At 56.7% G+C, this 27,375-nt stretch overlaps 7 protein-coding genes and 1 non-coding gene across 8 annotated transcripts; 6 read left to right on the plus strand and 2 right to left on the minus strand.

Annotated features, from left to right (window-relative positions):
* Positions 1–1,543: 1,543 nt before the first annotated feature.
* On the plus strand, positions 1,544–1,640 carry C8Q71DRAFT_t104. Its single transcript has one exon. It is a non-coding gene; the product is annotated as a tRNA-Arg (tRNA).
* Positions 1,641–3,604: 1,964 nt separating this feature from the next.
* C8Q71DRAFT_169311 (PLU-1-like protein-domain-containing protein) lies at positions 3,605–10,135 on the plus strand. Its single transcript, XM_047916733.1, has 12 exons — positions 3,605–4,234; positions 4,291–4,491; positions 4,548–4,896; positions 4,954–5,039; positions 5,091–5,160; positions 5,218–5,599; positions 5,661–5,841; positions 5,899–5,926; positions 5,986–6,233; positions 6,310–6,473; positions 6,531–8,881; positions 8,934–10,135. The coding sequence occupies exons 1-12, from the start codon at positions 3,620–3,622 to the stop codon at positions 9,944–9,946; spliced, it is 5,688 nt and encodes a 1,895-aa protein (XP_047776375.1). The 5' UTR covers positions 3,605–3,619; the 3' UTR covers positions 9,947–10,135.
* A 51-nt stretch (positions 10,136–10,186) lies between these two features.
* C8Q71DRAFT_771981 (vacuolar membrane protein-domain-containing protein) lies at positions 10,187–11,970 on the minus strand. Its single transcript, XM_047924378.1, has 5 exons — positions 11,796–11,970; positions 11,649–11,737; positions 11,445–11,587; positions 11,125–11,386; positions 10,187–11,069 (listed from the first exon to the last, which is right to left on the minus strand). Exons 1-5 carry the CDS (start codon positions 11,877–11,879, stop codon positions 10,325–10,327), a joined length of 1,323 nt encoding a protein of 440 aa, XP_047776376.1. The 5' UTR covers positions 11,880–11,970; the 3' UTR covers positions 10,187–10,324.
* Positions 11,971–12,288: 318 nt separating this feature from the next.
* C8Q71DRAFT_771993 (uncharacterized protein) lies at positions 12,289–13,357 on the minus strand. The gene is made up of 8 exons (XM_047924379.1): positions 13,223–13,357; positions 13,030–13,137; positions 12,937–12,975; positions 12,840–12,878; positions 12,738–12,776; positions 12,640–12,678; positions 12,375–12,586; positions 12,289–12,309 (listed from the first exon to the last, which is right to left on the minus strand). The coding sequence occupies exons 2-7, from the start codon at positions 13,102–13,104 to the stop codon at positions 12,557–12,559; spliced, it is 261 nt and encodes an 86-aa protein (XP_047776377.1). The 5' UTR covers positions 13,105–13,137; positions 13,223–13,357; the 3' UTR covers positions 12,289–12,309; positions 12,375–12,556.
* A 2,430-nt stretch (positions 13,358–15,787) lies between these two features.
* Positions 15,788–19,018, plus strand: C8Q71DRAFT_712513 (PGAP1-domain-containing protein; the record flags this gene model as incomplete). The annotated part of the gene is made up of 7 exons (XM_047920861.1): positions 15,788–16,012; positions 16,071–16,230; positions 16,283–17,374; positions 17,432–17,569; positions 17,623–18,214; positions 18,270–18,791; positions 18,853–19,018. 7 exons carry the CDS (start codon positions 15,788–15,790, stop codon positions 19,016–19,018), a joined length of 2,895 nt encoding a protein of 964 aa, XP_047776378.1.
* A 357-nt stretch (positions 19,019–19,375) lies between these two features.
* Positions 19,376–22,738, plus strand: C8Q71DRAFT_169423 (Up-regulated during septation-domain-containing protein). Its single transcript, XM_047916734.1, has 4 exons — positions 19,376–20,279; positions 20,340–21,638; positions 21,697–22,211; positions 22,266–22,738. Exons 1-4 carry the CDS (start codon positions 19,668–19,670, stop codon positions 22,624–22,626), a joined length of 2,787 nt encoding a protein of 928 aa, XP_047776379.1. The 5' UTR covers positions 19,376–19,667; the 3' UTR covers positions 22,627–22,738.
* A 420-nt stretch (positions 22,739–23,158) lies between these two features.
* C8Q71DRAFT_909233 (uncharacterized protein) lies at positions 23,159–25,283 on the plus strand. The gene is made up of 4 exons (XM_047929031.1): positions 23,159–23,321; positions 23,387–23,460; positions 23,519–24,771; positions 24,830–25,283. Exons 3-4 carry the CDS (start codon positions 23,606–23,608, stop codon positions 24,885–24,887), a joined length of 1,224 nt encoding a protein of 407 aa, XP_047776380.1. The 5' UTR covers positions 23,159–23,321; positions 23,387–23,460; positions 23,519–23,605; the 3' UTR covers positions 24,888–25,283.
* Positions 25,271–27,327, plus strand: C8Q71DRAFT_772010 (uncharacterized protein). Its single transcript, XM_047924380.1, has 3 exons — positions 25,271–25,435; positions 25,505–26,902; positions 26,959–27,327. The coding sequence occupies exon 2, from the start codon at positions 25,724–25,726 to the stop codon at positions 26,900–26,902; it is 1,179 nt and encodes a 392-aa protein (XP_047776381.1). The 5' UTR covers positions 25,271–25,435; positions 25,505–25,723; the 3' UTR covers positions 26,959–27,327.
* The last annotated feature ends 48 nt before the right edge of the window (positions 27,328–27,375 follow it).

A 27,375-nucleotide genomic window follows, 5' to 3' on the forward strand; every position in this document is an offset into this window, starting at 1 on the left:
AGCCTGATCTGTTTCTATGGTCGATGGTCACAACCAGCTCCTCAGGGCTCGGTAGTCGGTGGCAATGTTTGCGTTTAGGGTATAACCGTCGGGAGTATGGAGGGATGTCGCGGTTGGCTGGCGCGGTGAGTTCTCGGCTTAGCAACCGTAATGAAATTGATGATTCGTATTTTGACAAGCTCACTTTGCGCTTGCCCAGCGGAACATGATTCTGCGGCCATGAAAGGCTCGTCATTCGTGAGAGACGGGCATCCTGTTTCTGTTCTGTACGCGCGCTACTTTTTCAATATCCACCGAGATGGCGTTCTATATTCACTGAAATAAAACACGGTGAGTGATCTGATCGGGTCGCGGGTATCTCGGCTTAACAGTGCGAAGTTCCAGCCGGTTTCCTCAGCTGTACACGTCGGCCTCTATGCTGTGCTATGTATCCTAGATTCTGATCGTACGGCACTGCCTTCGTGTCCATCTATATGTTGCTTGTGACGACAGCGATCCAACCGAAATCAACCCTGTCGCAACGGGCCGAGTTACGTGTGTTCCAGCACCTGCTCGGCTGCTGGCGTGAGCATGAAAACATACCTGTTTGATGCGACAAAAGCTCCAACTATGCCCAAGCAATTAATACACTGGCAGAGATGTACCAGGGGCGTCCTGACAATTCGTTGTTGGCCAATGGGCTATCGCCTAGGGCGAGGTACGTTGACTGTCCGACGTGACTAGGCCACGCGCTCATGCGTTGTTTCAGTTAGGTATCCCAGGCAAATGGTACCGCCGCAATGGTCTGGTTGCCGATAGAACAGATTTCTCGGTATAAATCAAAGCCAACAATCAGCTTATATCCGCGTGGCGCGATACACACCGCTTGATATACGCTCTCATCCGTGGTGCTCGAGCTCGAAAACAAGCCCACCGGATCTCGTGGTGAATTTTAGACGTACCCTCACCGGAGCGACGGAGGGCGAGATAAAAATCCTACTCTGACATGCCGTTGGCGCGTCGAAAGCGACCCGGATACTACCGTAAGGGGATCGTAGGATGGATGACGAATTGGTGCGTGCTCACTGGCCGTCCTTTTGTGCCGTTGCAACTACTGAAGACAGGTTTCCCTTGACATCCGGCAGGAACCATATGTTCAGATGTCAGCGTCACATGGATACAGCCGATGACCGTCATGTACCTGACTGGTACGAACAACCGTTCTGCTCTGTGGTTGACAGGCAGGATTGACGAGTTCTGAGCTCCAGGGTAGGTTTCGAGGACAGTAGAGTCTAATGTGCAATTTTGCTGCTGATTGGCACAGACGGTCGGTTATTTCGCAGTCTGAGAGCAGCTGAAGCTCGTCGCACTGCAGCGTCGTTGACATGACTGAGGCAGTGCATATTCGGCGCGGCTGCCACGAGCCCATTGTATCATGACTCGACTTTGTTCGTGGTACAACCATAGATCAATTGCACCGCTCACGCCAAAAACCTCGAGGAGACGAATGGTACCGTATTGGTGCGGGACACGTCATGTGGCTAATGTGCCGCAGTGATAGCAAGCCCCCGTTGTCTAATGGCTATGACGTCAGACTTCTAGACACGTCGCACAGACTCGTCCTAATCTGGAGGTTGCGGGTTCGAGTCCCGCCGGGGGTAGAGGTTAACTTCCTGGGGCTTATGTTTTGCCATCCCAACATTCATCCTGAGATGGTGGCTAATCTGTTGCGTCAGGACCTCTCTTTCAATCTCGTTTGGGAGCGGCGTTATAGTTTTGTATTCCTTGGTTCCGGTGAAGTTGTCTCGCGACCGTGAGCCAGTGCGTTTGAGCTTTTGTTTTTGTTTAGACAGCGTGGTTTCAGCTTTCTTAAGGTATCATCTTCCTGTATGTCGAGTGGTGATATCTTTGTTTTACAGTTTGCAACTGTGCGTTAGGCATGCTATACTTTAGTCGTATGAAGATGCAATTCTTTTACGGTCTGTATGTCCTCTGTCGAAGGGCTTGAAGTTTAGTGTCTGCTGCCTGGAGGATTGTGTGGCTAACATCGGATTTACTTCATTCACAAAGCTATACCGTTGCGAAACACCTATTGCATAGATTTGCCTTAGTAGTATGCATGTTTGAGACCTGTCTCATAGATGCAAGACCCACAACCAGAGTGGATAGTCCGCCCTAGCGCACAATTACGTAGTCGTTCCATTGTCCCCCCGAAAGGACGCTCGACGGATGTGTCCTACTCGGCATTCTTGTAGACGAGACAGCGAGCGTATATTCCGAGCCACTTGAAATAAGTAAGACGGTAAAGTTGGGCACTGGCTAGCGGGCGTCTGCCTGCGACATCTCTAGCTCTCATTTCATTGCAGTCGCTTTCCGGAGGCGCTACAGAAGTTACTACTTGTACTCCCGCAATTCCTTTTGTCTCATTTTGTCCTCCATGATCCGCCGGAGCAGTTGCGGCCGTGTTCGGGAAGGTCGCCGTCGCGGCGTCGCCGAAGCAAAGGTTCTGTCATGACAAATACAACTCGTAGACGCCATCAGATAGGGGCGATATATCGTTCTCACTCCTTCGTGTTTGTCACGTAAGGCTGCCTGTACGTGTGGGAGCCATACCGGATATAGTTACATGCCGCTCAGGTTGGTTGAGGCTCTGAGAGCAGGGCGGCCGTCACGCCAGAGCACGACTCCAGGAAGGATCGTAGCGACTGAGACAGACACTGCTGCACCGAACCGATTGAAACCGCGCAGAGGTCTCACGGGGAAACGGGGTGGACGGGAGGTAGTGCGGCAACAAGGTGACAGATCAGCTAGGTTCGCGGACTGATCAGCAAGTTTGCTCCATCGCGCCCTGTGATCATCATCGGAAGGGGGCATCAGAAGGAGCCACAGGACGAATCTGCAGGGATCCGGCGAAACGCCCAGGTAACGCCCGCCAAACAGGGAGAGGCGGGGCGTGGCGGCCGATGCGCCCACAGTGCGCTGATGGGCGCGCCCGGGTCGCTGGACGTCCGATCAGGCGACGGGGTTCGTTATCGCAGTCGCACTTGTTGGGCAGTTGGTCGTGATGCTTCCGCGTGCGCGCCGCGACTCCACGGCCAGTGCACGATTCGCGTGGCAGCACGGGGGAGTGGGAGGGGAAGGGGGGACGGAGGGGGACGTGGCTGGGCGAGGCCAGGTGTGTGGGTTGTGTGTGCGGCATGGCCAGGGCCTGGCGTCTGGCGACGTGGATGCAGACGGCTGAGAAGATGCCGGATATGGCGAAGCACCCACAAAGTTCCGGCACGTGTGGCGCGGTGTTTGTTTCATCGTGATGCTCCCGCCACAGTTGGATCGGGCTGGATCTCCTGTATTGATCCCGCGCCTGCGCCCTCGCCGCCCCCGGCCGCGCCTGCCCCCCAGCCGCTGCACCGGTCGCAGCGGCGGTGGCGGGGACTTGTCCTGGCATCGCGACCTGCGCTGGGGGGCGCGAGCGGCGCGGCGAGCATGGGAGGGCGCGGATCGGGGTGTGAATTGGAAACTCCGCGACGATTGTGGCTCCCACGGGGAAGGGCGATGGGTGGTGGCTATATTGAAGCACCGCTCCTCGGCCTCTAACTCACGGCGCTCTGTCCTTTCTTCGGGTTCCGTTTCCACGACCACCATGCATGCGAGTCCCACTCCTCGCGGCACCCCCGCCCGTCGAGGTCGCTCGCCCCGCGCCAGCACCAACAGCCCCGGCGCATCCGCCATGCCCGTCGATATTCCCAACAGGCCCTCTACAACCTTTACCTCCTGCCTCTCTATCGCAGTCGAGGGCACCACCCCGATCGAGCGCCCCGACGCCGCCGCACCCTCCGCTTCCACAGGTGAGGCCTCCCAGAGCTATCCGTCGGAAAGCAAGCGTGCCCCGCGCAAATCCAAGACAGACGCCATCGCCGCCCTCCACAACCATGCCCAGTCCAATTCTGACGACGCGCCCGACTCTGTCACCGAGGAAGGTGCGGTTCGTATTAATCTCAGGGACGGACCCCCCATCCGCGTGACGCCCTTTCTCGACTTGACCACTGTCAAGACGCCGGACCGCAGCCTCAATATCCCCAATGCCACCGATCGCCCGTTTGGCCTCACTGATTGCCCGGTATTCCATCCTACTCCCGAACAGTGGAAAGACCCACTGGGCTACATCAGGTCCATTTCGGACAATGCGAAGAAGTATGGGATGTGTAAGATTGTGCCACCCGCAGGATGGGACATGCCGTTTGTGACTGACACCGAGGTACGTCTGCTGGCTACTGCGGCCGCTCGAGCGTGCCATTTAACTTTCCGCGATAGCGCTTCCGCTTCAAGACGCGCCTGCAGTGCCTCAATTCAATCGAGGCCTCGTCCCGTGCAAAAGTCAATTTCCTCGAGCAGCTGTACAGGTATCACAAACAGCAGGGCAACTCGCGTGTTACCGTGCCCACCATCAATCACAAGCCCCTCGATCTCTGGTCGCTGCGGAAGGAGGTCCAGAAGTTGGGTGGCTATGATGCGGTAAGTCGCTCTTGAGTTCGTCATCGGATGTCCGCCTGAAGGTGTGGCTCACTCAGGTCACCCGCAACAAGAAGTGGGCAGACCTTGGTCGCCTACTGGGCTACACTGGCATCCCCGGCCTATCGACCCAAATGAAGAACTCATATGCCCGTGTCATCCTGCCGTACGAACTTTATCGTGAGCGGGTGCGAAATTCGCCTACCCTCTCGCCGAAGAAACAAGGGGATCCGCAGCTCAAGACGCACGCTCCGGGGAAGGCAGTGAAGCCGACAACAGGAGAGGATGACGTGAGCGAGCCGTCCAGCCCGTTGACGGCGACCAGTAGCCCTCTGTCAGAGCCGCCAGAAGAGGCGTCGGGACGGCCTCGCCGGAATACCAGGCAGTCATCCCTGGAACACCCAGGCCGTGAGTGGCTCGCTTTTCACCGCGCTGTTGAGCCACCTGGCTTAACATACGTCACAGCTCGTCGAGCGACAGCCGCAAATGACGACAACCTGCCATTCGCACGATCCGCAGCCAGCCAGGCCGACAAGGACGGCAACCCAGAGGTGTGTGCGAGTGGCCCGTATGCATCTCGTCGGTGGCTCACGGTCGTCCAGCTACATTGTGAGGTATGCCTGAAGAAAGACCGCGGCGAGGAAATGTTGTTGTGTGACGGATGCGATTGCGGTATGTGGCGTATCTTAGCTTATTTTCCTTTTCGCTTCATGTATCGCGCACGCACAGGCTTCCATATGTTCTGCCTCGATCCGCCGCTGAACACGATACCTAAAGGCCAGTGGTTCTGCCATACGTGTCTCATGGGCACCGGTGGCGACTTTGGCTTCGATGAGGGCGAGGAGCACAGTCTAGCCAGCTTTCAGGCGCGTGACCGTGAGTTCCGCCGGTTGTGGTTCAAGTCGCACCGGCCTGCATCGCAGTTGGAAAGCGACGGGGACGTGAAGATGACGAAGAAGCCCGACCCCAACGACCCGACAGTAAATGTTCTCGATGACGTCGTTGTGACCGAGACGGATGTCGAGAACGAGTTCTGGCGCCTCGTGCAGAGCCAACAGGAGACCGTCGAGGTCGAGTACGGCGCGGACGTGCACTCGACGACGCACGGGAGGTGAGTCAGACGGTTGTGGTGGACTTCCTCTACATTGACTCAGATATTCTGGCTATCGCAGTGGGATGCCGACGCTAGAGACTCATCCACTGGACCCGTACTCTAAGGATCCGTGGAACTTGAACAATATCCCGATTCTCTCTGACAGCTTGCTCAGATACATCAAGAGCGACATCTCGGGTATGACTGTGCCTTGGACATACGTGGGCATGGTTTTCTCAACATTCTGCTGGCACAACGAGGTATGACAGTCTATGACGCATTTGGAAGATCGTAGCTGATCACTATCGGCGGAACAGGACCACTACACCTACAGCATCAACTACAGTAAGAAGTTTTCTTTCATCTCCGAATCTGGTGTTCTCACATTCACGGGATAACCACAGTGCATTGGGGCGAGACAAAGACCTGGTACAGTATCCCCGGCGACGATGCGGAGAAATTCGAGGCGGCCATCAGAAGAGAAGCTCCGGATCTTTTCGAGGTCCAGCCCGATCTGCTGTTCCAGCTCGTCACCCTGATGAACCCCAGCCGACTCAAGGAGACCGGCGTCGATGTGTACTCATGCAACCAGCGCGCCGGCGAGTTCGTGATTACGTTCCCGAAGGCGTACCACGCGGGGTTCAATCATGGGGTGCGTTTTAGTTTGCCTGCAGGCGCAGCGTGTGTGCGCGTGCGTGGCTTGGTTCGCTAACTATAGCCGCCATTAGTTCAACTTCAATGAAGCTGTCAACTTCGCACTCTCCGACTGGCTGCCATTCGGCCTCGATTGTGTGAAGCGGTACCAGGAGCACCGGAAGCTCGCGGTGTTCTCGCACGACGAGCTTCTGATTACGATAACGCAGCAGAACCACTCCATTCAGACCGCCCTCTGGTGCGTGTTCCTCGTTCGTTGTGGCAGCGGGAGCTAGCGCTGATGCGACTTCGTCAGGCTCAATGACAGCCTCCAGGAGATGATGGTGCGTGAGATGCGCATTCGGGACAAGGCCCGATCACTGCAGATGGGCGAGGTTCTCGAAGGCATGGACCGGGCCGAGGACCAGTGCCAGTGCACCAAGTGCAAGGTCTTCTGCTACCTCTCGCAGATCACGTGTACGTGCACGACCAAGGTCGTATGCATAGACCACATCGACGACCTCTGCAAGTGCGACCCGAAGAGCAGGATCCTCAGGAAACGGTTTGAGGACGCGGAGTTGCAGGAAATCCAGGTGAAGGTGTCGGAGCGCGCGGCGGTCCCTGGTGCATGGAGAGCGAAGCTGAACAAGATCCTCACCGAGACGGCGAGACCATCTCTGCGCAGTCTGCGTGCAGTCCTTGCTGAGGGTGATCGCATCAACTTCCATCTCCCGGAGCTGCACTCGCTGCGCAAGTGCGTCGCGCGGGCAAACGAGTGGGTTGATGCGGCGAACGCCTTCCTCGTCCGCAAGCCCAGTCGCAAGCGGCCGCGCAAGATCCGTGGGCCGCGCTCGTCGTCCGACAGCGCGAACGGCATGAACATAATCGACGACGCTCCCGACAGGCCAGAACACAGCCTTGACGACCTGTACGCTGTTCTCAAGGAAGTCGAGAACCTCGGGTTTGACTGCCAGGAGATCGGCTTCCTCAGGAACCTCGCCAAAGAATCGGAAGAGACGAAGGCGAAGGCACGCGTCTTGCTGAACACCACTCCGTCTCCGCGCGATCGGGACGCATACATCCAGGAGTGCGACCGGTTGCTACTGCACGGGTTGTCGCTAAACGTACTCGTCGAGGAGCTCCTGGAGGTCGAGAAGATAGTCCTGCGCGAACAACTCCTGAAAGATCTCGATGAGGACCTCGACGAGTCCAACGGGGTGCTCTTGGAGCATGTGCGGGGCTGGGTGGCGCGCGCTCGTCAGTGCGACCTGCCCCCTGATAACCCGTTCATGAAGCGGCTCGACAGGCTCCTTCGACTGGGCGACGAATGGGAGAGGCGTGTGAAGGATCTACTCACCAAACCACAGCGGACGATCGAGCAACTCGAGGAGTTCGCGCACCCTGGTTCTGGCATCCCGATGAACCCTGATCTGTTGGACCGCCTGCTTGACGCCCGTGCTCGCGCTAAGGATTACGAGAAGCAGGCGAAGCTGTGGCTGAGTCCGGAGGCGAGCACGATTAAACCGAAGGTCCAGGACGCTGTCAAGCTGGTGGCTAGGGCGGACAAGGACTTCAACATTCCTGCTGTCTCGGACTTGAAGCGAACGGTCGACTTCGCCATGGACCTCGAGACGCGCTGCGATGCTGTACTGAAGCATCGCTACCAGCATACGGATGAAGGTGATATCTTCCAGACGATGCTGCAGTGGCGCAAGTACGCAAAGGAGCACTTAACGATGTTCACCCTCCCGAACTTCGAGCGGCTCGACAAGCAGTTGTCCGCCCACTTCCGTTGGCTGGAGAGCCTGCCATGGTTCTGTCGGCAGCACCAGGAGGTTCACGCACATAACCTCATGGAGGACGTGATCGAGTCAACGCGGCCCGAGGACGACCTCCCTCCTAACGACGAGTACTTCACTTGTATCTGTACGACTCCTGTGCGTCCTCCTGCCCAGGGCACCGTGTCGGATGCTGTTCAGTGTGATCACTGCTTCGCTCGATTCCACGGCGTCTGCGCTGCCAACGGCGGTTCGTGTCCGTTCTGCGATCACCACCACTGGAACGGCACCATCCATAAGGAGCGGAACTGGCACTTCTGCTATCTGCCCACCATCCTTCTTCACGCACCCGAAGTGACGAAGAACTACTCCGAGGAGTGGAAGCAGCTCGAGATTGTCGTCCACCGTGTCGATCGCCTGGCAGGTGTCATCGGACAGTTCCTGTCGTTCGCCTCGCAGCCGGCCAATCAGCGTGCAGAGTACATTCCACAAGTGCGGCACTACATGCGCAAGCTGTATAAGATTCAGTTCGCTGTCTCGCCTAACCCCGAGGTGTCGTTTGGTTTGGACCTCGCAGGTCTTCATCGTATCCTCGCAGGACAGCCGGTCCCTGTGCGAATCAAGAAGCGAAGACGGCCGAAGTTTGTTTTCGGTCAGGACGTCGACCCCGATTGGCGTGATAACACGCGATGCATATGCAGAGGGAGGACAAGCTATCTGCTGAACTACCCTACCGTGCAGTGCGAGGTCTGTGAGAAGCTCTACCACGCTGGCTGCGTGTTCTTCCCAGTGGACAGCGCGAGTGGAGTGCGAAGGTTCATGTGTCCGTTGTGCTGCATTCGCAAGAATCGGTCATACCCCTTTTCGGAGGTGCGCGTGAAGTACGGAGGTATGTAAATTTCATGTGTCAGTCATGCACAGCTTGCTCACTTGCTTCGCAGAGAGTCCGGATCCGGATGTGTATGTGAACACAAAGGAGATGCTACAGAACTTCAGCAAGGAGATGATCTACATGAAGCTGCCGCCGCCATACACGCAGACGCTCTTCGTGGAGCTCATCCGATTCACACCTGGTGTACCGGAGAACTCGGGCGGCAGGCGATCGCCTCCTGCAGGCCAGCCAGTGGAAGAGATGCTCCCCCGAGGTCTGCCTCTCACCAACGGCAGTTCGTCTCAAGCACCACATCCTCGAGCGCCGCACCCACCAGTGCCTCACGCACACCACCATTCTCATAGGTCGGCTCCTGTTCCTCCTCCAAATCCCTATGAGAACGGCAAACCGATTGGTATCGCTGATCCCAGTAGCAGCAGGCATGTTCCTCCACCACCACCGTGGTCTAATCAGATCTGGAGCAACGCTGGCGCGACTGCCCCGCCACCGGGAGCGCGAGTTCATCAAGACGCCCGCTCGCCGCATATCACTAGTCCCCACGTTGGGCACACACCACCTCAGTCGGCGGCTCCTCGGAAGCGCAAGTATCCAGACGACGTACCACCGCACACACCGGACGAACGTCTGGGTCCGGGCTTCTCGCCAGGACCGCCGAAGCGCAGACAAGCATCTGACACGCCACAGCCTGCTGCCACTACGCCCCGTTCAAATCAAGGTCTCTCCCCATCTCTCGCGATGATGCTGTCGCCTGGACCCAACGATATCCGCACGCCGCCTCAATCTCGAGCTGCTCCGCCGTCTTACTCAAGTCGACCTATCGCACCGAACGCACTACCCGCAGGTGCTAGCAGTCGGATGGTCGATGACCGGCTGCCTCGCTCTCACCCTCATGCATCTCCCCATGCCCAGCCTCACACATCTCCACATGTTCCTCACCAGAACGTTCGCAAGCTGGTCTACACGGAGGTTCACACTGACAGGGCTGGCGAGTTCGGTCATGGCGGACACGGTTCGCCGCCAGACGACTACCGGTCCATACCTCCTATGCATCCGCGGCGGTAAAGCCATCCCCTGCTGTCTTTTGCTTTACAACTGTCTATGCTCAACCTTGTGTACTTTTAGTCTCTCCATCGCAGTCTTTCACTCTTCCTGTCGTCATATGCACTAAATGTTATGTAGGGTATGCTCTTCCTGGGTTAGACGCAGTGAACGTTTCCTGGTTGCTCGCTGGCAGGTTCGAACGTAACTGTCTCGCATGTACATGGTTGCCGTTGTGCAGTTCTCAATAGCATCCGTTTCACTCCTCGTGTAAATCGTAGCAGTGTGGTCCTCTATCATTCCGTGTGAAGATGAACTAATGGTGACAGGGTATGGTACACAATAGACGACAGCAAAGTGCGCAGACAGCAAGCAAACCCAGACTGGCCCATACTTATGGTACTACGAGATAGATAGAGCCGCACTATGCTGTCGTGCCCATACGTTGTCTAGCTCCCCTTTGCGCGCCTCCATACGCCTACCTGTCCATTCCTCCTCGCCCACCCGTTCTGCCCAGTTATCACCCTCATCACCCCAGTCCGCCCACTCCTTCTCATCATATTGAGTATCGGCGGGCTTAGGGGTGAGGCTATCGCTGTGGGTATGCCGGCGTGTCGCCTGGCGTTCAGCTTGCGGCGACATCGGCTGGAGCGGGAGTGCCGGCGGCGGCGAGTGTTTTCGCTTCGCCCGCGGAGACCTGGACCGCCCGTGCAACGAGCTTGCAGCCGATGAGCTCGTGTCGACGCTCGAGCCAGCGAGGCTCGGCGGGTACGCGTGCGCCTCCACGCCGCGCTTGATGTCGATCGGTTTTGGCTTGGGCGTGCCCGGGGTCGAGCCGACGGCGGTCGAGGTGCCCGAGCCGAGCGACTTGGGCTCGTCGGGGAGACCGAGCCTGTCTGCGTCCGCGGAGAGCGAGCGCGAGCGCGGCCGCGGGTTCTCGATGTCGTGCCGCGCGGGGAAGGCGCCGTCGTTATCTTCGTCGTCTGAGGAGGCGCGGAAGAGCGGCTCGTGCTCGTGCTCGCCATCGGTGGAGGAGCGGGGGGTGAGCGTGGGGAGGGCGACGGCGGCGGCTTGCGAGGACTTGACGATGGAGTCGATGAGCCAGAACTGGATGATGTTCATCATTATAGGGAAAAGGCCCATGGTGCTGCATGTCCGTCAGTGTCTGCAAATAACCCGAGGTTGAGACTGGCGGTACGTACAAGATGACCTGGACGGCATCGCTTGGACCAAGGAAGGTGAGGAGCCAATCGCCGAGCATGAAGATGCCAGGCCAGACGGCGAAGAGCGCGATGACAAGCATCTTCATGGAAAGGAGGGAGAAGATGTAGACTGTAGCCTGGCGAATCCAATAATTGAAGGAGGGTGGTGAGCCGTACTGCCCAGACTCGAAACCTTTGAGTTGACATTTCTCGCTGAGGAGCCATGTCGTAATGTGCAAAATAAAGTAGATGATGCCGACACCTGCGGAGCGGGCTTGGTTAAGACATGACTGTTCAGAAGGACCGGTGGTAGGACGTACCTATTGTGGTGTCGAGAAGGATATTGAGGAAGTAGAACACACACGCATTGCCGGAGGATAGGTGGGCAATAGTGTCGGATACGAGAACATTAACTCCGTGTATGACCATTTGTCCGATGACCTGCTTCGAGACATCGAAGAGCCTGTGGCCAGCCACCAGTCAGTCAGCAACTGAACGTCCGTGCGCTGATCAGGAAGACGCACCATATCCGCCAGGGGCGTCTCGGGCTCTCTCGATGTCTCTTGTAGATAAGGGAGGCAACGACCAGCACGCCCATGAGACCCTGAGTGACCTGCGCAGCGACTAAGTTCGCAAGAACTAGCACGGAACAGGCGTGCCTGGGAGCGTACCAGAGCTGTTGGGCCAAGAAGCCTGCACCCTGACTGGTCGACATCGGGGTAGTCGTCAAAAAAGCTGTCTGGTTTGTCGGCCATTCCGACGAGGAGAAGGAGGGGGAGGAGGTGGGAGGAGGCCCGCGGTGGCTGGGAGGCTCGCACTGAGAGCCGGTGGGATCGTAGAGTGGGGTCGTCCAGGAATGGCAAGTTGCCGCCACTTGGCACTCGTCGTCAGTTTCACGTGCACTGCCCGAGCACCGCCGTCTTCGCTCGATCGCCCGAGCCGCCGCCGCCTTCTGCAACTTGAACTCCTGCGCTTGCAGCTTGGGCCTCTATCGCTCGCGCTGTTTGTGTGGTCTTCCACGGGTAGACTACCCTTTAATTCCAAGTAGTGGGATCAACTATTCGAACGATACACATGGCATTCCTTCTGATCGCCAGGCAGTAGTCGTATACAGGTACAAACTACAGTGTTGCAGGCGGACCAACACCCCCTTCCCGTTGTTCCCCGAATCAAGCGGACGGAGGTCTATAGTAGCAAGTGTCAGCCATGCCCGGCACACTGATAACGTACTACGAATGAATAACACTAGCCTTTCACACGAGCACTCATAACTTTCTCCAAACCTGGCCATTGCGCCTCTTTATATAGGGTGTTCATCGAATGAAATCAACGTGTGCATCGTTCGAGCGTATGAGGGATTCATTCATACAGCGCCACTATCATTCAGATATAATAACCTCTAGTACTGGTCACGTCAACACCAACGTACGCGCTATAGGGCAACATCCTCCGCGCCAGCAGCCTACTCGATTTTTGGTCAGTCATCCTGCGGGCATCTGACAACATACGACTCACAGGGCTTCTGTGTACGAGGGACCCATCCGTACGGCGCCACTAACAACATGCCCCTCTGCTCAACTTGGTCGCCGAGCTGCAAAAATTCAAGTACGTACATCGGGCGCGCTAGGGGTGGCGTACTCTGCGCCAGCAACCTGCACAATTCCCTGTGAGTGATTCTGCGGGCCCCACGGTGAAAGAACAAAAGGATGGCTCACAGGGCTCTTGCGCACGAGGGACTCGTCCGTGCGGCGCCACTGATCACATATCATGATGAGGACGTCTGGTCAGGCCCAGAGACGGGAAGATACGTACGTCAGGCGCGCTAGGAGCGGAATCCTCTGCGCCGGCGGCCTGCACGGTTCAGAGTCAGCAATCTCGCTTGTAGGTGACAGAAATTTTGCTCACAGGGCTCGGGACCGCCGTGGCGATTGGCAGCAGAAGCGTGGCCACAAACACGACGACGAAGTAAGGCTTGAACATATTGATGAGGGACGACGGTAGCAAGCAGTGAAGCTGCAGTAGCGTTGAGGTATGCGGTTGTCGACGCAGTGTTCAGGAGTGTTGGAACATCATAGCATACTCGCCCTTTTATACTTACGAACACGCTAACGGCAGTCAAATACGGCCCGTCCACAAAGCAGTTCCATGAGGAGGCCAACAAGGACTGCCATTCGCGAGTGCGATGCTACCGATCACAGACGCGAGTCCGTTCCACAAAGAACACCGTCATGATCTGAAGAGCAATGTTGTCAGCAGACGCACTTGATCCGTGACTCACTTACTCGTTATGAGCCCTGTCGCCGTATGGATCGCAGTCTTTTCTCGGACACTCGAATTTGATGATGAGCGGGCCGTGCATGCTATTTCAACCCGCAGCACGTCGTGGAAGGATACGCTGAGCAGATGGAGAACTCGTAATCGCGGGTGCCACGCTATTATTACTTCGCGCAGTCTTGGATTCGGAACAAGTGGCCCTCTTGTCGCGGCCAACTTGAAGATGTGATGCCTTGGGGACGACGCAAGATTAAAACATCAAATCTGTCGGGATTGTTGCATGGTTCCTGAGCACAATGAGCGGCAGGAGCAGGTACGCACAACATGTCCAGACTCCGAACCCCGAGTTGCTGACGAAGGCTTACTCCATCAGAATACCGATGGAGGAGCGTCGACAATGCCATGGACAGTCTGGAAGTCTTCACGGTTGCACCACCCTGAACAGTGCCGATTTGAACACGGTCAACTGGCCGTCGTAATTCAGAGGGCCTCTAACGGCCGTGACCAAACCGTCATCGAACTGAGAAGCACGATCACGAAAATGGTCCATGACGGCCGTTCGCAAAGATCGCGGAGGAGCGCTTTCAGTCGTCGTTGCACAACGATCACTGGGTATAGCGAGCGTCGGAGAATCTCTCCGCACCGGCCGGATGTTTTTCAATAGTACCTAGAGCGCCAAAGGACCCACGGCAGTGCACTCGCCTTTTATGTTCTGCACAGCGTATGCAGCTCTGTCTGTTTGATCCTAGTCGCGAACCTTGTGCTGATAGCCTAGATGCACCCTTGCGCTTGTAGGCCTGGCGACTCTGTGGGATAAGTCGTAGCCGTGGCAGACGGCAAGCCGAGGACCCAATGCTGATCTCGGCAGGTGAAATAGTTCGTAGTGCCGGCCTGTTCATCCCGACGCTACATAGTCGGGGCAGGCACCATCGGCGACTGGAGCAGGAATAGTGAGCATATTAAACACAACATCCGGCGCCCGTTGGGGAGGCCCACTAGTGTGATACCTCACCGAGAAAGTACCGCAGGACTGCGGCCCCGGGCTATCCAGCGGGTGACTCAATGATTTGACTCGTCCACCGTAAGTATGATACTCGTCGAGGCGCAACGACCTGCCGCCAAAAAATCGGGGCTTCTGATCAGCAGGGCTGCGCACTCTGGAGTGGCCGTGTAGAAGACGGTGCACTCGCCTGTTCATCTGACCAAAAGTTGCATTGTCGTAGCCATCACATCATGTCATAGACCCGACATAATAGGTGGGACGTCTGGGAGACATCCTCACTGCAATTCAGAGTTAGCGTTCGACTCGGTCATAGATCACAAGCAAGATGCGGGTGCGTGTCTCTCAGTCTACGGCCGCAAACGACTGAAGATCGTAGCACCACCTCGAAGGGACCTATGGGACCTATGTGTCCTTGATTGAAATGCATGCATAGTCGCTGCGGCTGCGTACATATTAGAACTTTTGCAGGCAGTGTGACGATGCCCCAGTCAGAGTATGTTTGATTGTCCCTCTGGCGCCGTGGCTACAGCCTGACGAGGCCTGGAAGATGACCGACGCGTAGGTCGAATTCAGCATACCATCCTGGAAGGCCTTTCTCGCTACAAACGTCGTGCGTCAGACGCCACCGAATGAAACGGGTTGCAATTCTCACCGTATTGTCGTAGGTGAGCAGCAGCTCACCACTGCTGACCCGTTCGCGACCGCGGGCGGCTGCGTATGTTCTTTCCGTGAGCGACTTTGTCGATGTCACGGGTTTGATCTACAAGACGGCTTGTGGGTCAATGTGTGCCAGTGAGTGTACGTCCTTCATCTGTCATAACAAAATATTTGTGAGCTCGACACATAGTGGCTTTCATGTTTGTCAACCTTGGCATCAGCGGAAGCAACCGTAGACACCGATCAAAGACTACAGTCGCGTAGCCTGGCGCGTCCTAGTCTGTCCTAGTGCGACCGCTTGCCGCCTGCCTCGTTGCTGCCAGTGCACCGGTAAATTGTTCGACAACGGGCAGAAAAGAGACACACTAATTATGTGAAACTGTACGGGGTATTTCCCGAGACTCTCGACCCCGCGTGCGGGAATGGAGGCGGCTCCCAGTACTCAGCCGGATGGATTCGAGAGTCCTTTCAGGTTTCGACGCGACGTCTCCCAGCGACGCGATCACGTGTAATAGGTCTAGGGCAGGCTTTCATAGACGGGGCGGCAGCTGCCAGCTCGGACCTGGCCTCGGAGCGTCTGCAGGCATATGCGACCTGTATGCGACGACCGTCGACCAAACGACGACTGTTCGATGACGACCTGAGCTCGCGTACATCAACTAACGTTGCATTCTGTGCATGCCCTGAGGCTAGCAGGCGACGAGCACTAACCCCAGTGTGGTACTCGGCATGCGCTCTCTCGTCTCTCTCGGAGTACTCGCGCTTCTCTGCGTGCTTACCTTCTACCGCGCTGGTCTCGACGTCGTGAAGACCCTCTCACCGCAGGGATGTCGCATGTCGTGGATGTCACCATCCTATGTCCTGCAGGCTGGCTTGAATACCAGCTGGACGCCTCTCGCATCCCGCTACTCACTCTTCCTGTACCGCGAAGTTGGCTGGGAGGGCCCTGTTGAGGTGGGCTACATCGCTGTGAAAGGTGTATTGCCGAAGGTTTCATTAAGCAATAGCACAGCTCCGTGGCTCTCCAGTACTCTTCATCCCCGGCAATGCTGGTTCGTCGCATCAAGTGCGCTCGATAGCATCCTCTGCGACGCGCCAGTACTTCTCTTCTCCATACCATGTTTCGCCCGTCTTCGAGCCCGGTCCCCAGCAGCCTGTGGACTTCTTTGCTCGTATGTGTTCCACTTGAGTCTACGCGCAGCCTTTCACGCCTCTTTATGACAGTCGAATTCAACGAGGACTTGTCCGCATTTGACGGTCATACTTTGGATGCCGAGACGGACTATGCTCGTGCTGCCGTCGACTACATCCTCTCCCTCTACGAAAAACCTACGTCCATCATCATTTTGGGTCACTCCATGGGCGGCACCGTTGCGGTCTCTCTGCTTCCGCACCCGAACGTCTCCGCTCTCATTACAATGTCTACTGCGCAAACACTTCCTCCTGCTCGGCTCGATCGCCGCATAGACAGCATACTGGCAAGAAACCTCCAGATCCTGCGAGAAGACCCTACGCCCGTTCTATCATTATGTGGGGGTGCGACCGATCTGCTCGTACCGGCCGAGTCGTGTATTCTGCCTGTTCCAGAAGCAAGCGGAGGCGTTTCAGGTCCCTATCGACGGACAGTGTTCACCAGCGCTCTGGAGGGGGCCTGGACTGGCGTCGGACATAAAGAGATGGTCTGGTGCCACCAGGTGCGCTGGCGCGTCGCGAGAGCGGCGATCGAAGTGGCTGCTGTGGCAGGGCATCCGCCAGAGGTCCGCGGACAGGTTCTGGATAGATGGCTCCGGGACGGGCACGTCCCCCCTACGCCTGTTACGGACGGCTACAAAGACAACCTAGACTTGAGGGCACTTCGACCAGAGGAAGTGCAATACTCCGACGCGCTACTCCTTCGAGGACCTACCCAGCCGCGCACCTATCTCCTCCCAGTCCCCGAGGTACCCGCACAATCGAGCAGCCCATTTGTTCTCTACATGTCCCGTGGGTCAATCGCCCCCGTATCGCCTCACCATCCTCTCCCCCTTCGAGTCTCCGTCTACCTCTGCCCCTCGTCTGCTCACACGCCGTGTACGCGTCTTGTGCCTACGGAGCTCAAGCTCGTACCGGAGCCAGTGCCGGGAAAGCCGTTCCCCGTGCCCGATGAAGGGTCTGACGAGAGCGAGGGAGTGGTTGTGTTCGTGGCAGACATCACAGCTGGTACCTCAGAACAGCATCAGCATGTCGCGGTGACGATTGAGGGTGCGGATGGGCGAGGTTGGTTGACAGCGAGCTTTGTTCACAATGAACCGGCTGTAAATGACTTGGGGATGTTCGGTGAGTAGACTCTCCGTTCTCGCAACAGTTATTAGCTGTCTTAATATATCATCGCAGGGTTGCTCTGGGCGGGGTCGAAGATCGATACCCTAGCAAGTTCACCCCGCGCGAAGATAGCATTCCCGAACCTACTCTCCGACTCATTGATAGTGTACAAGGTGTTACCTACGTTGAAGGAACCCACAACATGTACAGGTGCGATATACAGAAGGCTCGGCTCCTTTATAGAGACTGACATGAGGGTATAGATGCACTCTTGCCGCCACTTCTCGAGCATACCTCCGGCCACATTGAGACGCACTACTTCTCTCTCCTCCAGTCCCAGCCACACCACGACATACTCCTCCACTCCCACTCCTCAGGCCCATTCGTCTCCGCCCCTCTCTACGGGTTCAACCTAACCGTTTATACCTCCCACGACCAGTCATGCGCGGTGGAGAGCCTGCACATCTCCGTTAGCTGGTGGGGCACACTCGGGAGATGGGGTACACGATACGCGCAGGCAGTCGTCGCCTGGGGAGTCGGCGGCGTCGCGCTCGCGCTGCACCATGCTTGGGGCGCTGGAGAGGGACCCAGCCCAGTACCAAGTGTCAGTAAATCGCTAGCCCATCTGGCGGCCCGATGGCTGCCGAGGATGCTTGTGTCCAGTGTTGTTGTGTCCTTCCTACCACTTCCGGCGGGGATGTGGCTTGGGAATGTCGGCGCGCCGGTGTTGGCGGGCGTTGCCCCTTTGTTGCTGCTTGTGGTGGCGGGGCTGGCGTGTGTCAGTTGGGCTGTGATGAGTGTTGTTCTCGCAGCTGCGTCAAGAGCGCTGTCATGCGGTCCTCGCAGACCAGCAAGGTGAGTTCTGAGGGTCATGATCATAATGCCGACTGCATTGCTGACACATTTGCAGGTCAAAAGAGGTCATCGGAGCACGAAGGAATGCCCTTTTCTCGATGCTCTTCGTCTTCATCCTGATTGTGGTATTCATACCATGGCAGGTCGCCTTCCTGTGTGCGTGGATCTACCACTTCTACACGTGCGCAACTAGCGGCGCTGTCGTCCGTTCAGCATCGAGGAACCCGAAAGAAACCTCGATTCCACTCATGTCCCGTGAAGGGCCTAGCAATCCGTCATCTCCTGTTCCTACATCACCGACATCGCCTATTACTAGCCCCACACTTGGCTCATTCGATGCTTTGATGTCAAAACACAACATGAACAGACACATCCTCCTGCTCATGACATGGCTACTTCCTATAGCCGCCCCTGTACTCGCAGTTTGGGTGCGTACGCTCGCGGGATCCGGACTTCAGGCTGTATGGGGCGCCGGCTCGGGGTGGGGCTGGAGCTCAGACCGAAACGTGCTGATTGTCGCGCCATGGCTCGTATTGGTTGAATGGGCAGGTGTAGGCGGTTCGTTACTTGGCCCTTCGTAAGTGTCACATTGCTCCGTCGTCTTTACTTTCGCCACTGAATGTCGTATGGATATGTAGTTTCGGCGGACCAATGTTGCGCCCAAGACACGGCATGCTAGCCATCGCGCTCGCTGCATTCTTTGCTGGACCTCGGTCGCCCTACTTCGTCTTCGAGGTAGGGAGCGTGGCGATGATGTTCGTGTGTGCGGTTGCGATCGGGCCGCGTTACTGGGGCAGAGGATGAGGTCGTTGGACTCCTCACTCCTAGCATCTAGCCATCAGCATGGGCGAGCAGATGCGGTTCCTGACCTGCCAGAACTACCATCGGCTGGTCCGTCGATCGCGTCATTATAAATGCAGGGCTTTGGCATGGCATGGGCATGGAACGCGTCAAGATGGCGGTTGCATCCATGATCGTGGCTGCTACCTATGTACGACATCGTGCTATAAATATTGACACATCCTCTCGGGAAGCCTTGTATAGTGTAGTGTGTTCATTCTTGCAAGGGAACGACGGCTGCTAGAACATAGTATAGCATTATAACGCGGGAACTAATTTATATGGTGCGAACATCACGAGGCATGTATGTAGTACTTCGCGAAGCGTAACTTCAACATGATGGGATATTCCTGGCGCAATGCACCCGCGAATATACCCAGGTATCATCCGAGGGTGATTCGTTTTGAGTAGTGGGTTGCATCTCGCTGCAAGGAGCTACGTCCGTCCCAGCGACTTCGATCTGCCACTGGTGACCGCTTCGGATTTCGCAACAGCACTCCCGACATCTGCTCGGCTGCGCTTTCCTCTCTTGACCAGCGACTGGCCCCCTGTGTTCGTTATTGGGCCCCTCCATCTCGAAACGGGCATTCTGCCCTAGCGATACAAATCGTTCATGAACGGCGTACGTCGATTCCTCGCCGGTGGAGGCACTCCCACCACTCCGACCGCCCAGCAGTTCCCCGTCTCTCCGTCAACTCCTCCACCGACTTCGGCCTTCCAGTCACCTACTCAAAGTCCTGCGCCCCTCGCTGTCACGCCCAAGCCGTCATGGCCGCCCTCGCCGCCCTCGCCGCTCCAGAGCCCAACGGAATCCTCGTCGCCAAACCCGCTAGACAGTCCCAAAACGACAACTGCAGCACTGTTCTTCCGGAAGGATAGGCAGCGACCGCTCCCCACGGCCTCGACCACTGATGAGGGCGTCCCGGGCAATGGCTCTTTCCATTCCCCACAATCATCGCGTGAGTCGAACGGCGTCTCCCCCGCACGAAGCAACGGGTCGTCCGGACAGCTTTCCTCACCGGGCGCGGGCCCGTCATCGCCTCGCCCGCTCCCTAGCCGTGTTTCAGAGCTCGCGAGAAAACCTGTCAATATGGAACTACGACCTGCGTCGGTCGTATACAATGCCCGGGACGACCTCCTCATCAGTCTCCTCGCGAGCGAGGCGATCGTGGATAGCCGAGGATGCGAGATCCTAAGTGCGGAGGAGGTGGAAGAGCTAAAGAAGGTGCGTTTGTTATGTTCATGTCCCACTGCTTCTCGCTAGAATCGTCCATTATGCGCTCAGGAGCACCAAGTGCTCTCTTCCCGGCTCGCGGCCATGACGAAGAAGCTCGCTCTTGAGACCAAAATCCGTGACGCAGCAGCCTCGCTCTACAAGGCGAACGCGTCCTACAAGAACGTATCGAAGCAGTCAAGCGAGCAACTGGAGGCAGCGAACCGGAAGGTTGAGCAGGCCCAGAGGGACTTATGGCGTGTCTCAGAACGCGCGAACGAAATACAGCGCAAGCTGTTCGAGCACCGCGCAGGGGTACTCAGCTACTCAGTACGCAGTCTGGAGAAGAAGGCCGCACCCCCGGATGGCGACTCCAGCGCGTCCGGGTACAGTTCTCCAAGCCGTAGTGCGCAGATGAGCCCAACACCATCCTCCGCGACGAGCATGACCACAGTATCATCGAGAGGCCGCTTCGAACACTTCTTCGCGGGCCACTCAGATGCCGTCACCCCCACTACACCTCGATTACCACCGACAACAGCAGAAGTCACTGCGCTAGAGGAGAAGCTCAAGGCCGCTACTGCCACTCTCGAGGCCGCGACCGCGAAGCAAGGCGAGATGGCACGCGAGCTCTCCCACCTACGTCTAGAGAAAGAGCAGATAGAAACATCGCTGGGCATGGACCTCCAAGCGGCAGAGGAGACGATCGCGACGCTCGAGCAATCTGCAGGAAGGGCGGGAGATGTCGATGTGCGGCTGCAGGAACTCGAGGCAGAGAGGGCGGTGTGGAGGCAGGATCGCGCGGAACTCGAGGAACGACGGAGGGAGGTCGACACCCTTGAGAGGAGGTTGGAGGTACTGGAGGAGCAGAGCGGGGAGGTTGCAGAGATGGAGGCAGTGTTCGCGCACGAGCGAGAAGAGCTCCGGGGCATGCTGGCGGCGAGGGAGAAGAAGATGGAGGAGACACAGAGGCAGATGGCAGACCTGAAGCTCCAATGGGACATAGACCGGTCGTCATGGGAGGCGGAGAAGACTGCACTGCAAGACGGCGCGCAGAGCAAGGTGGTGTTGGCAGAGTGCTCAGACGCCCTGCGGGATCTCATGCATACCAATGGTATTGTGCTTACGTCGCGGGACGTCTCGCTCATCGGCCTGGTTGCATCCGTCGCACGGCATATTGAAGATATGCATGCCAAGGCCGAAGCACATGCCCGTGCGGAAGATGAGTGGGTCGCATTGCGGACGAAACTCGAGATGGACGTCCGCGTAGGTCTCGATAAGCGGGAGGCGCTGTTCGAAGAGGTCGAGGAGGCACGACGAGTACGAGACGAGGCGAAAGCGCAGGCGCGGGACTTCGAAACGCAGCTCAGGGTGAGTTAAGAATTCACGTCAGCGACGCTGGAATAACGACGTTTTCAACTACATCTAGGAACAATCCATAGCGCAGATGGCAGTGGCCAACCTGCAAGCACCGCGAGGACCTCTCGACTTTGCAACCGATGCTGCATCAATCGTCGCGTTGTTGCAGCCTCTCTGGGCCGTTCTACCGTCCCCAGAAGCTCGCGCTAGCAAGCTAAGTGTGAAAAACATTCGCCCAGGTGCTCCTGCCAGTCCCATCCTCGCGAGCCGCAGCAACCCATCGTTGTCGGACATGGATGTGCGGTCGCTCAAGACATTGCACGACCCAAGAGTTACTGCCGCGCAGCCCTCCGGCGCGTTCAGTGTGGAAGGTTTCGTGACCAGAGTGCAGGCTCTCATCGCAGACGACCGCGCGCTCATCGAGCGCCTCATCCGGTTCGCACAAGCGCACGATCTGCTGAAGAAGAACGCGGAGCGCGCTCAGAAGCTGGCTCAGGAGAGTAGCAACGCGCTCGAGACGTACCAAAAGCAGGTCAACATGCTCGAGGACCGCAATCTCACGATGATGGCCAAGCAACAAGCCATGTAAGTCACGACATCTGTATTGCTTTTATACGATGTGCTCACACTGTAGTCCAGGGAGGAGGAGGTGCAGCAGCTGCTTGAGGCGATGGAGCGCATCACTGCCGAAAAGCTCGAGATCGAGACACAAGCTGCAGAGCAAGCCGAGACCTGCCGTCAGCTCACGGACGCCAACAACGCCCTCAGTGCGCGTATGCTCGCTCTGGCGGAAGAGTCAGCATCTGCTGGTGGCTCTGCCAATGCCAACAAGCAGCTGGAGGCGCAGCTTGCGGAGTGCAACGCATCGCTCGCTCGGGCGAAGGAAGAGATCGAGTCTATACGGGGCTCTCAGCAGATACAGCAGATGGCCCTTTTGGAGGAGTTGAACAACGTGCAGACGGAGAACTCAACTCTGCGCGAGCAACTACGCAAGAGATAAAGCGACCTGTGGCCTTCGCGTTCGACCGTGTGATGGTCTTCTCTGACGGGCGTTGGACAGGCGTTCCGTCCACACTATCCTGCTTGCTGGTTTAGTATTTCTTCGTCAGTTCTCTTGGTTTCTCACGTTTGCAGACAATCATTGCACCATACATTATACCTACTGTATCACGTACGTCCGACGACTTCTCACGACTTCATCTTTTGTTGGGCATTCTTGACACAATGGCATGCCTTTCCAGAGACCCGCTGACTTCGAGCACCGAACTCATCAGACGGTATGTCTATTCGGACAATATGCTTCGTCTCGGGGCGAGAGTAGAACCCTCACCTTGGGGGCGTTCCGTTGTAAGTCCGGTACCAGATCGGGGTACCCGACTATGGTGACTACGCCAGTCAACCTGCTGGTCAGGCAGTAGCTCGGAGATAACGTCTGCTTATATGCAGACAGTGCTCCATTCCTGACAACATGCAACTCAGGGTTCGAGATCGCCTCCGCTGAAGCCTTACGTCGGCCAGGACTGCCCGGTACCAACCACTATAGCTACCATAATGGGCTGATGAACCGTTGCCACGGTTGCGACGAGATCGAGGCCATACTGACCTGCGCGACCGGGATCACTGTACCGTACCGTACCACCACTCAGCTCAGTGGTGTTTACGCTCAGCCGTGAAGCTTTGAAGCTTGAAGCCTAGGTGGGGTTTCCTTCGACGAGCGTAGTACATGACTGACCCGATCCGGACTCCGTGGCATTGCATAGGCATCGCGGCGTGCCAAGAACATACCCGAGGTCCGAGCAGTTCCACGCACATCCGAGCCGAGATAACGTTGCTGGTGCGCCGATTGCGGCGACACTGCCAGACTACTCTGTTGACTTGCCCCCTCCCTCCAGATCTAGAGGAGCGTTGATCTACAACGCATTTGGACCCGGCCAAACCCTTCGACTCACGCGCCTTCAAATTTGCACCATCGCCTCATCATGGTCCTTTACTGCGCGATGTGTCCGAACATCGCCACGAAGAGATGCGATGGGTGTCAACTATCGGGCGTCAACTACTGCAGCAAAGACTGTCAGGGGAAAGATTGGCCTGAACACAAATTCGAATGCAAGTCGATGTCTTCGTCCCACTTTGACACAGCCGACCAGCTAGTGCGGGCCGCCCACCGCGGCCACATGCCTCACGACACCGACACCCTCCACGAGTACGGCTTCGTGCGTGCTACCAAGGCTGGTACCTTACATGAACTTTTCGACTTCTGGGTCGAAGTCATCGTCACGTTGGAGATCCCTGCGAGGTCACTTCGTGTATGGAGGCGGAATTGGGTCTTGTGCCAGGAGATCAAGTTGGCATACGCGAATTCGGGTCGCGTCAGCACGAGTCAAGCCTTTGAGTGGTTTCAAGCGAACCAATGGATCGTCGAACAGTGCTTGCCCATCCCGCGGCGTTTTGAAGATGAACAGGATGCCGACGTCGCGCGTGTCTGTCAATACACCGGGCTCCCACATCCTAGAGATCCCAACCTACGCGAAATCAGAGCGGCGTTGCCGAACTCGCAGGCAATATGCTACGATCTATGCCAGGGCATCTTCTGTCATATCTCGATTTTCCCTCCCACGCACCTCTGGATCCTCTTCGGATTCGGCGTCTGCAAAAGTGACTCCGAGGAAAGGACGCTCGAAGAGATCTACAAGCGTCTTTTTCAACTACACCCATTCGAAGAAATATGGCGCGCCTACGACACCGGCGTGCTGGGAGACCTCATCGAGCCACTGCTGTCAGCTTACGAGCCTGGGTGGGGCAGACGCAGGGAGCTGCTGTACGTTCTGGAAGCCCCTCGCTTTCCTGGCTACAATTGGGAGCTGGTTTGGCGGCTCAAAGCAGCGGTCTTGATCGAGGAGCCGTACCTTATCAACCAGCCGGGTCATCCCCTGCGGATATTCTACGGTTTCGGCAATGCAGAGTCCATGGACGACGTCAGGGAGCTCAAACGATTGTACAGGCGGTTATTTCGGGATGACAATGTCATACCGACGGAATTGCACAGGGCGGCCGTCAAATGGGAACTCTACCGTTTTGTCGACTCCATCCTTGGGTTCGAGAGAAGAGAACAGAGACTATTTCGGCGGCTGCTCAGGCGGTACGAGTACGTACATTATCCCTGCCACCTCTCGACCCAATACAAGCTTACAAACTTGCTGCAGCTATATTTTCGGCGAATCCGACTGCCCGCCGCCGCCGGCCTTCATTGCACCTCCTTAGCAGTTAGAACGCGTCTTTGCGTGACTGTGGCTATACTACTCCGTCTTTTGTCACTTGCTGGGCGGCAGTGGGCCTCAATCCCGGTACTACTAATAGTAGTAGTAGAGAGGACGATGCCAAGGATGTTTTCGGACCCTTTCGTTCTCGTTGGATTGTCGCACTCTTCAATCTGGTGCACGGTATCAGATAATAGGGCTGATCAGCTTCACGCACACTCGCAGTGCTGAGTGAAGCGTCGGACCGCGATCATTAGTAGATGACGACCGGCCGCGAAGTTATATCTCAGAAGGGGTTGCTTTTTAAATTTAGGGTGTACAGGCGCGCGAGCCTTAGCGTCGCGGTGATCACTAGTAGTAAACGTGCTTCATTACTACCATTCAGGCGTCCACTCAGTACATACGTGGGTTCCCTAGGTTTGATGAACCTGAAGTACTTGCCTCCCAAAAGGGTAAGATCCTCGTTACGCGAGTTGATCTGCGCCACCAGTGCAACGCCTCGGCCCTCAGGCCTCAGGCCTCAGGGTTGGCACACGACTACAACAACACAAGGTGAGCTCTAAGGTGCTGAAATCTCATCCGCCAGCATGGAAACTGACGCTACGTGTTGTTCCATTCCAGTGATACTTCTTACTCACGGTGCCCTTGAGTGCCGAGAGTCGTAGACTCGCCTCAAGGCTCAGGTTGGGAAATAATTCAGCTGTCAGCATTGGTGCGTCGTGTATACATCCCAATGAAAGGCTTACTCTATTGGCTTACTGCCTCATCAACCTGGGCCGGTAGATTTAACCGCGAACACAGTTTGCCACGCTCCAATTACGGTCGACTCAGTTGCCAAGCATGGTCACATACTGCGCGAAGTGTGCGAGATACGCCACAAAGAGGTGCAAAGGTTGCACATTGTCGAGTGCCAACTATTGCGGCAGAGATTGTCAAGAGCACGACTGGCCTGAACACAAGTTCGAATGCAACGCCAAATGCGGCCAGCTCGATGAAGCTGACCGGTTGGTGCGCGCCGTCCATCGCCACCACATCCCCGACGACATCGACACACTCGAGGAGTATGGCTTCGTCCTTGCTGCCAGAATCGGCAATCTTCACGAACTCTTCGACTTCTGGGTCGATTTCATAGTCACCCTGGAGATCCCTGCGAAGTCACTTCGACAATGGCGGCGTAATCGAGTCTTGTGCCAGGTCATCGAGTTGGGATACGCCAAGACCGGTCTTGCAGGCAGGAGTCAGCCTTTCAAATGGTACCAGAGGCATCGATGGATAGTCGAACCATCTCTGGGTATCCCACGCCGGGATGTTGAACAGAAGCAGCAAGCTGCCATCGCACGGTTCTGTCGTTGGACCGGACTGCCAGACCCTGATCATCCCGACATAGATGCAATCAAGAGAACCTGGCCCGTATCGCAGAAACTCTGCTTTGACCTTTGTGAACATATCTTCCGTCATATCGGTTTTTTGCCCCCGACAGATATCTGGACTCAGTTTGGATTCTGCGTCTGCAGAAACGACCACGAAGTGAGGACGCTCGAAGATGTCTACAGGCGCCTCTGCCAACTGCATACCTTCGACGAAATATGGCTCACCTACGAGGAGAGTGCGCTCGGGTCCCTAGTCGAGCCGTTACTGTCGTCTTGCGGGTGGCACAAACGCGAGGAGCTGTTGGACGTTCTTCAAATCCCTTCCTATCTCGGTCGCTCAATGGCGATCTGGCAACTCAAAGGGGTCATCGCTATTGACTCTGACACGTATCTGGTGCACGAGTCGCATCTTCCGCTGTCGAAGCTGTATGGGTTCTGCAACGCGGAGTCCATCGGCGACATCAGGGAACTCAAGAGGTTATACAGGCGGCTGCTCTGGGATGCCAACATCCGCCCACTGAGACTGCACGAGATCGCTGTCAAAGGGGAGCTCTACCGCTTCGCCAAGTCCATCCTCGGGTTTGGGAAGAGGGAAAAGGAAATTTTCGGGTGGTTGCTCGGAGAGATAGTTGAGGAATCTGTGGAATGAGTGCGTGCGGTGCGTACTGTCCCTCGAAGTGACACAAGCTCACGAATCCGCTGCAGTGATGCCATCTGGCCGGCATTCTCTTTGTCGTCGCGCTGTTCAGCAAGACGCATTCACCACCGTCCGACGTGTCTTCACGCGACTGTAGCTAGGCTGCGTCACGTCACTTGCTGTTGTATAGTTTGGTTTTTCAGTTCCGAGGGCGAGGATGAGGATGGACTGGTATCTCCGCATTCTCGTTCTCGCAATTGATGGTTTGTGTACTCCGTGCTCTGGTACATGCGCAATTTGTCGTGATGACAGCAACGACTGACTTTGCAAGCATTCGCACTAGTGTCGGGCCTGGGACGGACGACCTGGATTTCCGTACGCTCCGCTCACTGCTGATGCGCCGACCAGGGAAATGAATGCAGACATAGGGTCGTCTATTGCGTAAGATGCCAAGTACTACTGAGGATAAGAATACTGTATGTCAA

The sequence above is a fragment of the Rhodofomes roseus genome, assembly GCF_022264815.1.
Source record: "Rhodofomes roseus strain CIRM-BRFM 1785 chromosome Unknown C8Q71scaffold_17, whole genome shotgun sequence".
NCBI classification, from domain to species: Eukaryota; Fungi; Basidiomycota; class Agaricomycetes; order Polyporales; family Fomitopsidaceae; genus Rhodofomes; species Rhodofomes roseus.